The 12863-nt window shown below is 41.7% G+C and overlaps 1 protein-coding gene across 4 annotated transcripts in view; it reads right to left on the bottom strand.

The window, feature by feature from the left end:
• Positions 1-224: 224 nt before the first annotated feature.
• The window catches only part of ADK (adenosine kinase), a 532303-nt gene continuing 519664 nt past the window's right edge, over positions 225-12863 (bottom strand). For all 4 annotated transcript variants that reach the window (XM_084845185.1, XM_084845186.1, XM_084845187.1 and 1 more), the window contains one exon: positions 225-1847. In XM_084845185.1, coding sequence (XP_084701311.1) covers positions 1723-1847 — 125 coding nt within the window. In that variant the 3' untranslated portion in view covers positions 225-1722. The remainder of the gene's footprint in view (positions 1848-12863) is intronic.

Below are 12863 nucleotides of genomic sequence, written 5' to 3'. Positions count from 1 at the left end.
GTTCCACATCCAGTTCCTCTCTGAGTCTGTGTGTGCAAATGGAGAGAGAGAGGTGAACAGATGTTTCTGGTTTCAAAACATAGTCCCTTGTAAGACCACCATGAGCTTTATTGCAGTATTCTGGGGACAACCCCTAGATCTGAATGATCTTACTGATATAGTCAAACTGTCCCCACTGGATACCCTTAATCTGCTGGTATCTTTATTTAAAATGGAAAGGCTGTAGTTATTGGTAAGGAATGCATAATCTCTTCCCTCCTTTCTAAATGAGGCTGTTCTAAGTATCACTGGGACACAATGACCTGGTTCAGATGACATGACTGCCCAATGTGGATTAATTAATGCATGGTCTGTTTTTGGGTCACGCGAGGGTTGTTTCACCCTCAAATAACTCCAGCTGCCTGGGTTCGGACAGTTTGATAAGCCATGGCAACCCTCAGCTGGGGCTTGCATGTTCATAAGGGCAGCTGACACATGCCACAGCTCCCTGTGGGGAAATTAACCACAACGGGCTGTCATGTTGTGTGAACTGGCCCAATGAGAATTAAAATGAAGTAACATTGCTAGTTTGACTGCTTCCACTTCCCTTCATAAGGGACTGATTCCAACACCGGCTGGGTACACAAATGAAAAGCCAGAGAACTCCTGTATCACAATTGCTTTATTTATCAGTATCAAATTACATAGTAAAGTAATGAATGGCATTTTCAGAATGTCTCTCTTGAATACTGTAATAGAAATAAAGATGATTTCTCATTTATCTGAAGTACATTATCATCTTAAAACTGTGCGTTGAAATAAAAGATTCTGTTTTGGCATATCCTGATGAGACAGCCTGCATGAATATTTCTGTACTTCATTTTCACAAGTGTGTGTGTGTGTGTATACACATCTATGTGCACACACCCACACCCACACGTGTGTGTGTGTGTGTGTGTGTGTGTATATATATATATATATATATATAGAGAGAGAGAGAGAGAGAGAGAGAGAGAGAGAGAGAGAGATATGCAAGCTCAAGCTCATGATTAGCAAATGTCCTGTTACAGGCTTTATTTATATCACAAGAATATCCTGATCCTGCCCTGGAAGAAATGAGACCTCCAAGCTCTAATCCAACATGTATTAAGGATCAAGGATACCACCACCACCTAGGAGCCTACTCCCAAATCTCCTAAAGCCAGCAAGATGGCACCAGACCACACTATCTTGGGTCAGCCCCATGAAACCTGAGCAAATTCTTATTTACTGTAAGCCCAAGGTATGTATGAATCTAGCACACATAGGAGCAAAGAGGATACCTTTTTTTCTTATGTATGCTAGTTTTTACACCAGTGCCAATACCATTAATTCAGTCTTGAACTTGTTAATGATTGAACTTGTTAATGATTTCTCACCTGGTTGAAGGTGAGCAGAATTGGCCAAGGATGAATATTCTAGAGGAATACACTAGAAGTCTTACAGTATAGCTAAACAGTTGCAGGTGCTTTCTTAGAAACTGTAGTAAGGATACAAAGTGCCAAGTTGAACACAGCCTGGTCTCTAATTTAGAACATGCAAGACACTGTTGTGTTGGAAACAGGAAAAGGGCATCAAACAGAGATGTGTGGAAGGTACAAGTGAATAGAAGTACAGAAGCCTCAATGCAGGGTAGGTGGGGATGGGGAGAATGGGGGAAAGGTAGGCAGCGTCTCTTCTTGTGATCCCTTGGGTTGCCCAGTATCAGTGGAAGTCAGGTTTTTCTGGGAAGGTGCAGCCAGAGCGCTTTATGATCACACTGGCAGCGTAGTGTCCAGCACGGATGCATTCTGTCAGTGGTCGGTCATAGACCAGCTGAGAGAGGAAACCTGAAGGAAAAAAGGGAACGAAAGCATTAGGTTGAGAACATGCTGGGAACATGCCTAACCAACTCTCTTGGGTGGGGTCATTAAAAATGAGGTACACTGCCCCCGAGTGAATTGATGGATTTAAAATCAGATCAATATGAACATATCTTTCAAGCGAAATCAGAGCTCTGCTGAAACAAGACCTCCCCTGATTCTCAGATGGAAGAACAACAGGTCATCATCTTCTTCTTTATTGTAAATTTCGACAAAACAGAATATCTTCATGAAAGCAACCTCAACAGTGCTGCATTACCATTTTCAATGTACTTCAAGCTTAATGCTCTTAGGGTTACTTATTACTGTAGATTTTATATGTATACATTCCCTCTGCTTCTGGTTGTTGTTGTTGTTGAATTCTGTGCCATCTGAAAACATAGTCCATGCTTAAACAAATACATAACTGTATGATAATGCTTATTGCAATTTGGCACTTTTTGAATTTAAGAGGGGAAAATTTTGATACAGGAATTCAAAGCAAAAACCAAGTGAGACTATGAGAGGAAGTTTGAGGATAACTCGAAGCTGAGATTTAATAAAGTGGAATGGGTGCTGAGTAAAAGTGCCAAGATTAAATTTCTAAGGCAGTCATTTGTAAATTAATGGACACTCACATCGAATTGTGTTCTGCAGCTGAAGGCGTTTCTGTGTTTTGCCAGCCAGCTGTAACTAGGCACATGCTCCACCCAGCTTCTGAAAGTCAGGGCAGGACACTTGTTTCATGAGCCCAGGGAGATCTGAGGTTCTTCAGCAGATCCCCTATGAAAGGTTTAAGCAGAGGGAAGGCCAACAGGACCATCTGAAACGTCTCTGACTCTTTTGGAAATCTTCATTCCTGCTTTTGGAATGCAAGGCCATGGTTGCCATTTGGGCCTTATTATTTATCACGTTTATACCCTGCTCTACCCCAAGGGTTTAGAACAGCTCACAGAGGTTTTTCCAAATGCAAACATACATTTTGTCTCCAAGGGGCTCACAATCTATTATTAACTACACAGTAAATGAAATAAAAATCACTTTTTATAGACATAAACTCTATTAAAAAAAATAAAGAAGAACAAGAGCTTAGTCTGAAGTGTGTTGGTGATAGGGAGCTAACTCACAGTTCACATGAGCAAGACTTGGACTCACCCCAGGGGCGCTGCTAGGCTTTTAAAAGATCTGGGGCACAATTTATGCTTCCTGTTGACTACCACGCGAAATCAGAAAAAAACTGTAACTTTTTTCTCTTGGTCAGAACTGGATGATAATTTCAGGCATAGTAGCCCCCTAGAAGGGATTACACCTGCTCAATGTCAGAAAAATAGGTACGGGGTGTACATTTTGATTTTCTTTTAAAGAGAACTGACAATAACATTTTAATTCCTTGGAAGAATTGGATAAAAATTTCAGGATTCATTGCCCTATCAGAGGAGATCATGCCTGCCACATTGCAGAATGATAGCCACTAGGGTTTTTGTGCAAGGGTGGCCTTGACATTTTGAGGTGTCCAAAAGAGGACATACTTATCTCCCTATGTTCCTTGTGGACCATTGTTCTGAAAATTACAGTCAGCCTAGAGGTGTCTCTAAGCAAGAAACCAGCAACGTTTCAGAAGGATAGGTGCAGCAGCTCATGTGGAAGGGGAGTTCTCCAGTTTTGGGGCGGGAGTGATTTGCTTTCCCTTCCCTTCCCCCCTTCCCCAATAGTTTGTGGGTAAATTTGTATGAAAATGCACAGGTCATTCGAGGTGTCCTCCAGGCAAGAAATGTGCAAAGTTTCTGAAGGATATACATGCATTTAGAATGACTAGAATTTATTTACATATGAATTTATTTATAATTTATTTACATATGCAGAATGCTTTTCTTTCACCACTGAGCACTTACATTCTCCCCCATCTATTCTATTCCCCTCCATGCAACCATCCCGCCTCATCCTACCATCCTCCAGCAACTCTTCATAAAAACAGATGTCTTGTTTTGTGCAAATCTCCTCTACCTCCTCCTTGTTATGCACAAGCTCCCATTGTATCTTCCTCCCCATGACTTCATTTGTGCCAAGACTTCACCAAGATTCAGCCAATGAGTCTGTTTTCAAAGCTAGGGCTAAGTTATGGAGAAACTCTGAGCACGTACTAAGTGCCTTTCCCTCGCCACTGAAGCTAGAGTTCATGCAAAAAACCCCAAACCCACAAATGACAAAACATGCATAGCACTGAGCTGAAAGGGTAGTCAATTCATTAGACGGAATTGGGTAGGCACTGCATTAAGCCTGCAGTACCATGCTCACAACTCAGGACTTATTTCTGAGTAAACATGCAGAACATCAAGGTGCAAACTTCCTTAAAAAAGTAACTTGTGCTGGAATCCTGAGGGTAAGCTTTTCTTGAGGGTAAGCCTCATTAAACATAATGGGACTTCTCAGTAGGCATACATAGGATTGCATAAATGAGCAGTATTTATCTCCCCTCCACTTAAAAAACAAACCCCTATTTCATAGGAACATAGGAAGCTGCCTTATACTGACTCAGGCCCTGGGTCCATCTAGCCCAGACCTGTTGACATTAACTGGCAGCAGCAGCTCCCTGGGGATCCCTAATCCCCTGGGTGGCTTGACAGTTTTTACTTTTTGTTTTAGACTTTGAGAAAAGAAAACTTTACACATGGCTAGCGCAAAAGCCACTGGACCTGTCTGAAATTTGGTAGGTTCAGTCAGCTTCATAGGGCCTGCCAGGTCCCCAAATTCCATGAATTTATGTGGAAACACAAAAACATTATAGCTCTTTACTTTGACAGATTTTCTTGGAAAAAGCCAAATTTACCTGTGGCTAGCACAAAAGCCACTGGACCTACTGACTGAACTTTGGCAGGCTCAGTCACCTCTATAGGGGCTGCCAGGTCCCCAAATTCCATGCATGTATATGGAAGCACAAAAAAAATTATAGCCCTTTACTTTGTCAGATTTTCTTGAAAATAGCAAATTTTACCTGTGACTAGAGTAAATTTTACCTGTGACTAGTCACTAGAGACTGTGACTGTGACTGTGCAGAACCGTCACTTGACATAAATGCCTGAAATTTGACATATTCAATCAGCTCCATGGGGGCTACGAAGCCTCCAAATTTCATGTATTTGTCATACACACTAAAAAAGCTATGGCCATTTTTGTTTTCCAATGCAAGTCTATGGGAAAATGTACAAAAATGGCAATTAGGACAGCTCAAAAGATCCTGGGCACAGCTCAAAACATCCAGGGCCTGTGCCTAGGCGAGCCCCTCTCTAACGACACCCCTGACTCACAGACTCTCTTCTCTTCTTTACGCACTCCCATTCATGTACTTGCTTCCTGCTTAGTGCAAACTATAGTTTGCTGTTACATCCAAATCAGCAAATTGGAACCCACTTTCAAACGGTGTAGTTTCCAATTCTGGTTCAGAGGGCAAGTGCAAATTGTAGCTTGCAGGTTTGAATGTAGCAGCACATTATGGTTTGTACTAAACAGGAAGTAAGTACCTGAACTGCAGTGTGTGAGGGGTAGGGGAAGGAAGGAGCAAATGAGCCCGAGGCTCACTCATGCAACATCAAATCATGGTTTGGCATTAAGTGTGAATAAACCCAGTGTCTCTGGAACTCTGCCCAGGAGGTAGGTAAAATTCACTCCCAGGTCCTGGAATACACCTCATCTCCACCAACAGCACCAACAGTCAATGACAACTGTCAGAAAAGGTGCTCTTTGGGGTTGGAACTTTTTAATGACCTTCTTAGCTGGATGACAAAACTTGATTTTACGACAGATGTCACTAGACCAAAGGAACCAACACATTCAGTGACTGATTACCAAACATGCATGTGTTTTAGCCTGCATATTTTAAAAAGAAACTAAGTCTCCAGATCATCAGATGGTCTGTCTTTATATAAACAGTCAACTCCTATCAACAGCAGTTTTGGTCATTCAGAAGTACTTCTGTTGGAACCAAGAGAAATAAGCTGGAACACATCTCCCACAGCATTTTCAGAAACCTTCATATTCCTATCCAAACTGTGTTCAGTAAAGATTTTCATTAGGTTACGATCCATCCTGCTACTTCTGAGATTGCTCAATAATATTAAGGTTGACATATCCTGGCCTAGTCATGGGAACCTTTCCCCCCCAATGGTGAAAGAATCAAGCACCAGCCTTTCTCCATGGTCCATTCCCCAAATACCATCTACTCAAAAAATGCAGTTGTACCCACACTCATGTCATCTGACCCATATTAAGATACTACTAAGAAATTGAGTTTTCAGCTCTGGGTTCCCCCAGGAGTTTCAACATTCTCCTCAATCCATGTCATAAAAGTGTTTCTCATTAGGTCTTACAGAATAGTATCACCGTCCTCTTTGACAATATAGTGGGTAATACCATATCCGCATTTATTGACCTGGGTTACTCTTTTCAATCAACAACTTGTCTTTACTCTGGGAAAAAGGAAAGGTTCCTCTTGTGCAAGCACCGAGTCATTACTGACCCCTAGAGGGACGCCGTTTTTCCTCAGCGTTTTCCTAGTGGACTATAGCGGGGTGGTTTGCCATTGCCTTCCCCACTCCACATTAAAAATTATTTCTTTCTCACCAAGCTTCCTTCCTTCTGAAGTATGAGTTTATGGTAGGTTTAGAAGTTTAATAACACTGTAACTCAGATGTGGCCTTTTTGTTCATATGTCAATATGTAACATCGTAAACATGTAAACATGAATACAGACTGCATCAGTAAACTGTGAAATGTGACAGTAGCCTGCAAGTTAGTCCTGTTTCATCCACAGCTCATAGAAAAAATCCTGGTGACCCACACGGCTCTAACATATGCATGATTACCCCTTCACACATCTTAACTCCGCATGTTAGTAAGTATGAATATGGAATTGTGAGAACTACCATGGGTAGTACTTAGGTAGTACCTAAGTCTGTATGCTTAGCCTTGAGAGACCTGGGTTCTAATTTTACGTCATATGAAATGGACCTTGGGCATAGCAATTATCACTACTAGAAGATGGGAATTTTTGAACAAATCCAGAACCCCTTTGTTCTGGATTAACTAAACATTTCCATCTTGTACATTCACCCTAAAAAACATCCAGAAACTTTAGTGCTTAATTTCTAGAAAGAAAATGCCACGATTCAAGTCTAGTAACACCACTCTTTGATCAACAAAACTACATTCCCCTTATACTTCTTATGTATGCAGTATGGGCTGTCTGTAGTTACTTAGCAGTGATTGAAATATACCTTGGCCAGGGGTATTTCCATCTATTCTTACTTTGAATAGCCCAGAGCTTGGGAATCCAAGGCTGAAAACTCAATTACTCAGTAGTATCTGGATACTACTGAGTAATATGGATCGGATGACATGAGTGTCAGAGCTTATAGTCCAGAGCTGGCATTGGAAGTAGATGTTGGGGCCCCAGTATAAATTAAGCCCTGCAGAAGCTTTAGCGGATCTCTATCCAAGGTAGAAGTGCCTGGTCTTCTTGCTATTAATAGCTACTGGTTTCTGTTAATTTCGTGTTAAGTGATCTGCAGCCCCAAGAAACACAAAAACAAGAACATGGGGAAAATGGGTTGTTTTGTCTTTGTGATTGTTCTGTTTTGCTGTGTTATTGATTATTTTTTATTGGACTTGTGAATTTTAATCTGTTTTATTGTGTATATTTTCCAGAAAACTATTGTTATTGGGTGACTGATAAATAGAATAAATAAATAAAAATTGGGCCAAAGTGATAGATTTTAAATAGGTTTGGCTTATCAGTGTTCTATCTAAGAAAGAACAGATTGGAGAGATATCCACAGATATACTTAATTCAGAGTGTCTACTGAAGACAACTGTCTTCACTGGAAAACATTCAGACCACTAACAGGATAGAATGAAGAATTCCCAGGACAGAAGGAAAATACTTTGTGGGTAAATGCCACAAAAATCTCAGTTACACACAACCCTCTGCTTAAGATTGCCAAGCACCTCCTAGTGGTGGCAAGACATTCTACCTACCAAGCATGGCTGCACTTTCAAAACTGAAGCAGTATGTCTGGCAAAAGTCATAAGGTTTCTGAATAACACGGTGAAAACAGTCTGCTATCCATTAAATTAACATGCATTCTTACAGGACAAATCCCTGGATACAAAACCAGTGTCAGGCATTAAAACTTAACTGCCTGGAAGGCATGAAACTTGCCAGTGAGATTGTAGGTGGTTAAAAACTGAGAGCTAGTAGTATCTGTGTGTGTATGTATATGTATATATATATATATATATATATATATATATAAATAAACATCAGGCAGTTAAAAACAGCAAATTCTGAGTCAGTGAGTCTACAACATACTGAGCAGATCTCCAACTGCCCCCCCACCTGAGTTTGGCAGAGAGAGCGAGTCCAAAAGGGGCTTAACACAAAGATGAAAAGTGTGCTTTTCCATTTTGGCCAGTGCTCAAGAATACATACAAAAATAGCAAGGGATGGGAAAGATCTTAAATAATGAAAAAAACCCAACAGTTACTGTTCATTTCATCAAGAAATAACCAGTCCAGTCCAGTCCAGTCCATGCTTCTTTAATGCACTGACCAGGACAGGACTCAAGGGCTGGCTGCACAGCACTCCCTTTCCCCAGGAAACCCTTGGAACTGTAGTGCAGTGAATGGTGGAACGGCAGTACTAGGGATCTTTGAGAAACAATTCTCGGTACAACACCAAATTACAATTACAGTTCCCAGGATTCTTTGAGGAAGCCATGGCAGTGCAACCGGTATGTATCCCATATAAGTTTGTAGTACAGATATGTCCACAGAAGTCTGTATTAGGTTCACCACTCCTGGAGTGGCCTTCTTGGGTTGACTCCAGCCCACAAAGAATTTACATTAGCACAGCAGTAGTCCAGTGAAGCAATTTATAAACGATAATGTATTGGAGACCACTATTCTGGCTGGGTGGTTTTTGTGGACCGTGGGATGTTTTTGCTTTATACCCTTTGGGAAAGCTTCCAAATTCAACTTCTTTTGGATGCCCAGAGCACACAGGGTGAGAGGAAAGAGAAGTGATGCCAAGTAGCAGGTGAATAACGCGTGTGTGCATGTTCTTTGTGCCACTGGAGCTGGTTCATAGCTACTTCTTGACTGTAGCATCTGAACTGCCCTCTGACACATTAGTCCGTTACGGTATTATGCTTCAAGGCTGATTCAGTTGCAACACCTACCCACTATCTAGTAATGCTTTTTAAAGAAATATTTTATTCATCTTGTTGAACATGACAACAACAGTGCTATCTGCTTCAAAGGTGGGATATCAATTGTTGTTGTTGTTTATTCGTTCAGTCGCTTCCAACTCTTCGTGACTTCATGGACCAGCCCATGCCAGAGCTTCCTATCGGCCGTCACCACCCCCAGCTCCCCCAAGGTCGAGTCTGTCACCTCTAGAATATCATCCATCCATCTTGCCCTGGTCGGCCCCTCTTCCTTTTGCCTTCCACTTTGCCTAGCATCAGCATCTTCTCCAGGGTATCCTGTCTTCTCATGATGTGGCCAAAGTACTTCAGTTTTGCCTTTAAGATCATTCCCTCAAGTGAGCAGTCTGGCTTTATTTCCTGGAGTATGGACTGGTTGGATCTTCTTGCAGTCCAAGGCACTCTCAGAATTTTCCTCCACCACCACAGTTCAAAAGCATCTATCTTCCTTCGCTCATCCTTCCTTATGGTCCAGCTCTCGCAACCATAGGTTACTACGGGGAATACCATTGCTTTAACTATGTGGACCTTTGTTGTCAGTGTGATGTCTCTGCTTTTCACTATTTTATCAAGATTTGTCATTGCTGTCCTCCCACGAAGTAAACGTCTTCTGATTTCCTGGCTGCAGTCAGCATCTGCAGTAATCTTTGCACCTAGAAAGACAAAGTCTGTCACTGCCTCCACGTTTTCTCCCTCTATTTGCCAGTGATCAATCAAGCTGGTTGCCATAATCTTGGTTTTTTTGAGGTTTAACTGCAACCCAGCTTTTGCACTTTCTTCTTTCACCTTCGTCATGAGGTTCCTCAGCTCCTCCTCGCTTTCAGCCATCAAAGTGGTATCATCTGCATATCGGAGATTGTTAATGTTTCTTCCAGCGATTTTAACTCCAGCCTTGGCTTCATCAAGCCCAGCACGTCGCATGAAGTGTTCTGTGTACAGGTTGAATAGGTAGGGTGAGAGTATACAACCTTGCTGTACTCCTTTCCCAATCTTAAACCAGTCCGTTGTTCCGTGGTCTGTTCTTACTGTTGCTACTTGGTCGTTATACAGATTCCTCAGGAGGCAGACAAGATGACTTGGTATCCCCATACCACCAAGCACTTGCCACAATTTGTTATGATCCACACAGTCAAAGGCTTTAGAATAGTCAATAAAACAGAAATAGATGTTTTTCTGAAACTCCCTGGCTTTCTCCATTATCCAGCGGATATTGGCAATTTGGTCTCTAGTTCCTCTGCCTTTTCTAAACCTAGCTTGTACATCTGGCAATTCTCGTTCCATGAATTGCTGGAGTCTACCTTGCAAGATCTTGAGCATTACCTTACTGGCACGTGAAATAAGTGCCACTGTTCGATAGTTTGAACATTCTTTGGTGCTTCCCTTTTTTGGTATGGGGATATAGGTTGATTTTTTCCCATCTGGTGGCCATTCTTGTGTTTTCCAAATTTGCTGGCATATGGCATGGATCACCTTGACAGCATCATCTTGCAAGATTTTAAACAGTTCAGCTGGGATACCGTCATCTCCTGCTGCCTTGTTATTAGCAATGCTTCTTAAGGCCCATTCAACCTCACTCTTCAGGATGTCTGGCTCTAGCGCACTGACCACACTGTCAAATCTATCTCCGATATTATTATCCTTCCTCTACAGATCTTCCGTATATTCTTGCCACCTTTTCTTGATCTCTTCTGCTTCTGGTAGGTCCTTGCCCTCTTTGTTTTTGATCATACCCATTTTTGCCTGGAATTTACCTCTGATGTTTCTAATTTTCTGGAACAGGTCTCTTGTCCTTCCTATTCTATTATCTTCTTCTGCTTCCACGCATTGCTTGTTTAAAAATAATTCCTGATCTCTTCTGGCTAACCTCTGGAATTTTGCATTTAATTGGGCATATCTCCCCCTATCACTGTTGCCTTTTGCTTTCCTTCTTTCTTGGGCTGCTTCCAGTGTCTCAGCAGACAGCCATCTTGCCTTCTTGGTTTTCTTTTTCTTTGGGACGTTTTTTGTTGTCGCCTCCTGAACAATGTTGCGAACTTCTGTCCATAGTTCTTCCGGGACCCTATCTACTAAATCTAGTCCCTTAAATCTATTCTTCACCTCCACTGCATATTCATGAGGAATATTAGTGAGCTCCTATCTCACTGATCTGTGGGTCTTCCCTATTCTCTTTAGTCTGATTCTAAATTGTGCAATAAGAAGTTCGAGATCTGAACTACAATCAGCTCCAGGTCTTGTTTTTACCGACTGCATAGATGTCCGCCACCTTTGGCTACAAAGGATGTAGTCAATCTGATTTCGGTGTCGACCGTCTGGTGAAGTCCATGTATAAAGTCGTCTCTTAGGTTGTTGGAAGAGAGTGTTTGTTATGCACAGTGAGTTGTCTTGGCAAAATTCTATCAGCCTGACTTGCTTCCAAACCATTTAAGGCTTTAAAGGTCAAAACCAGCACTTTAAATTGGGGACAGAAACACACTGGTAACTAGTGCAGCTGGTGCAGTATAGGCATTATGTGATCAAATCGCTTTGCCCCCACCAATACTCAGGCAGCTGCATTCTGCAGCAACTGAAGTTTCTGAACCGTCTTCAAAGGCAGCCCAAAGTACAGCGCATTACAGTAGTCCAGCCTGGAAGACGCGACTAGTGTGTGGATAACTGAAGCAAGGTCTGTCATCTCCAGATGGGGCCGCAGCTGATAAAAAGTCGTCCTGGACACCACAGCCACCTGGGCTTCCTCAGTTAGCTCAGAGGCCAGGAGGGCTCCCATACTGCACACTTGGTCTTTTGGAGAGAGTGCAACCCTGTCTAAGACCAGTTGTAAACCTCCATCCATAGTAGGTGGTTTCCCAACCCACAATACCTCCGTCTTGTCTGGATTAAGTTTCAGCTTGATCACCCTCATCCATCCCAAAACAGTGTCCAGACACTGGTTCAAAAGTTCCCCAGCCTCCCTGGGATGTGCAGTTCACTGGTGGTGAACTGCTATCTGCAGAGCTGGTGCAGTGTAATAGGTCCTACACCAAGCCTCCTACTGAGGTACAAAAAAGATGTCCCTGGTTTGAATCTTGTCTCTGCCATGAACTCAATATCTGGCCTTAGGCAGGCCACTCTCTCTCAGCCTCAGCCCCCATCTGCAGTATGGAGATAATAACACTGACCTATCAGATTACAACAAAATGTATGTGAAGTACTTTGAATATTCACTATATAGATACTGAGAATGATGATGATTACAAGCAATCCAATAAATCATTAGAGAATAGCAAGTGAATCTAGAAGCCCTCTGGCATTCAATTGCAGCTCAACCATGAACTCAATAGGTAATCCATGTTTTTTGTGTAGAATGGAAAGGTTAAGACCTACGTTACAGGTTTGTTGGAACAAATGAATTAGGGATTATGAAGGCATAAACTCTCTATATAAGTTCTCTATATCTCTTAGATTTTTCTACTGATAAGCAGTATACATTTTCCAAAATGATAAACAACATTTTCTTTTTTTTTTTACATTAAACATGAAAATTCAGATGTTTCAAATTATGAAACTTACCAGTTAAAAAATTTTTTGACTGTTGGCAGGACTGTTGGACTGAAAATGGTTTTGTGCCATTGCTGTCAAAAGATGTTTACTTTTAGGCCAAAATAGGAACAACAAAGTATTTTCTTAAAATAAAAAAGGCCTTAAGCCAAATAAAAAGGGGTTTCAATGGGAAGAAAGCTGTTGGAGTTTGTCAATTTGTAATAAATAA

Source organism: Heloderma suspectum, chromosome 3 (genome assembly GCF_057233095.1).
Source record: "Heloderma suspectum isolate Gila_16-S chromosome 3, 16-S_ref, whole genome shotgun sequence".
Classification (NCBI taxonomy): domain Eukaryota; kingdom Metazoa; phylum Chordata; class Lepidosauria; order Squamata; family Helodermatidae; genus Heloderma; species Heloderma suspectum.
The sequence above is the reverse complement of the archived record's forward strand: the minus strand, read 5'-3'. Positions and strand labels throughout refer to the sequence as shown.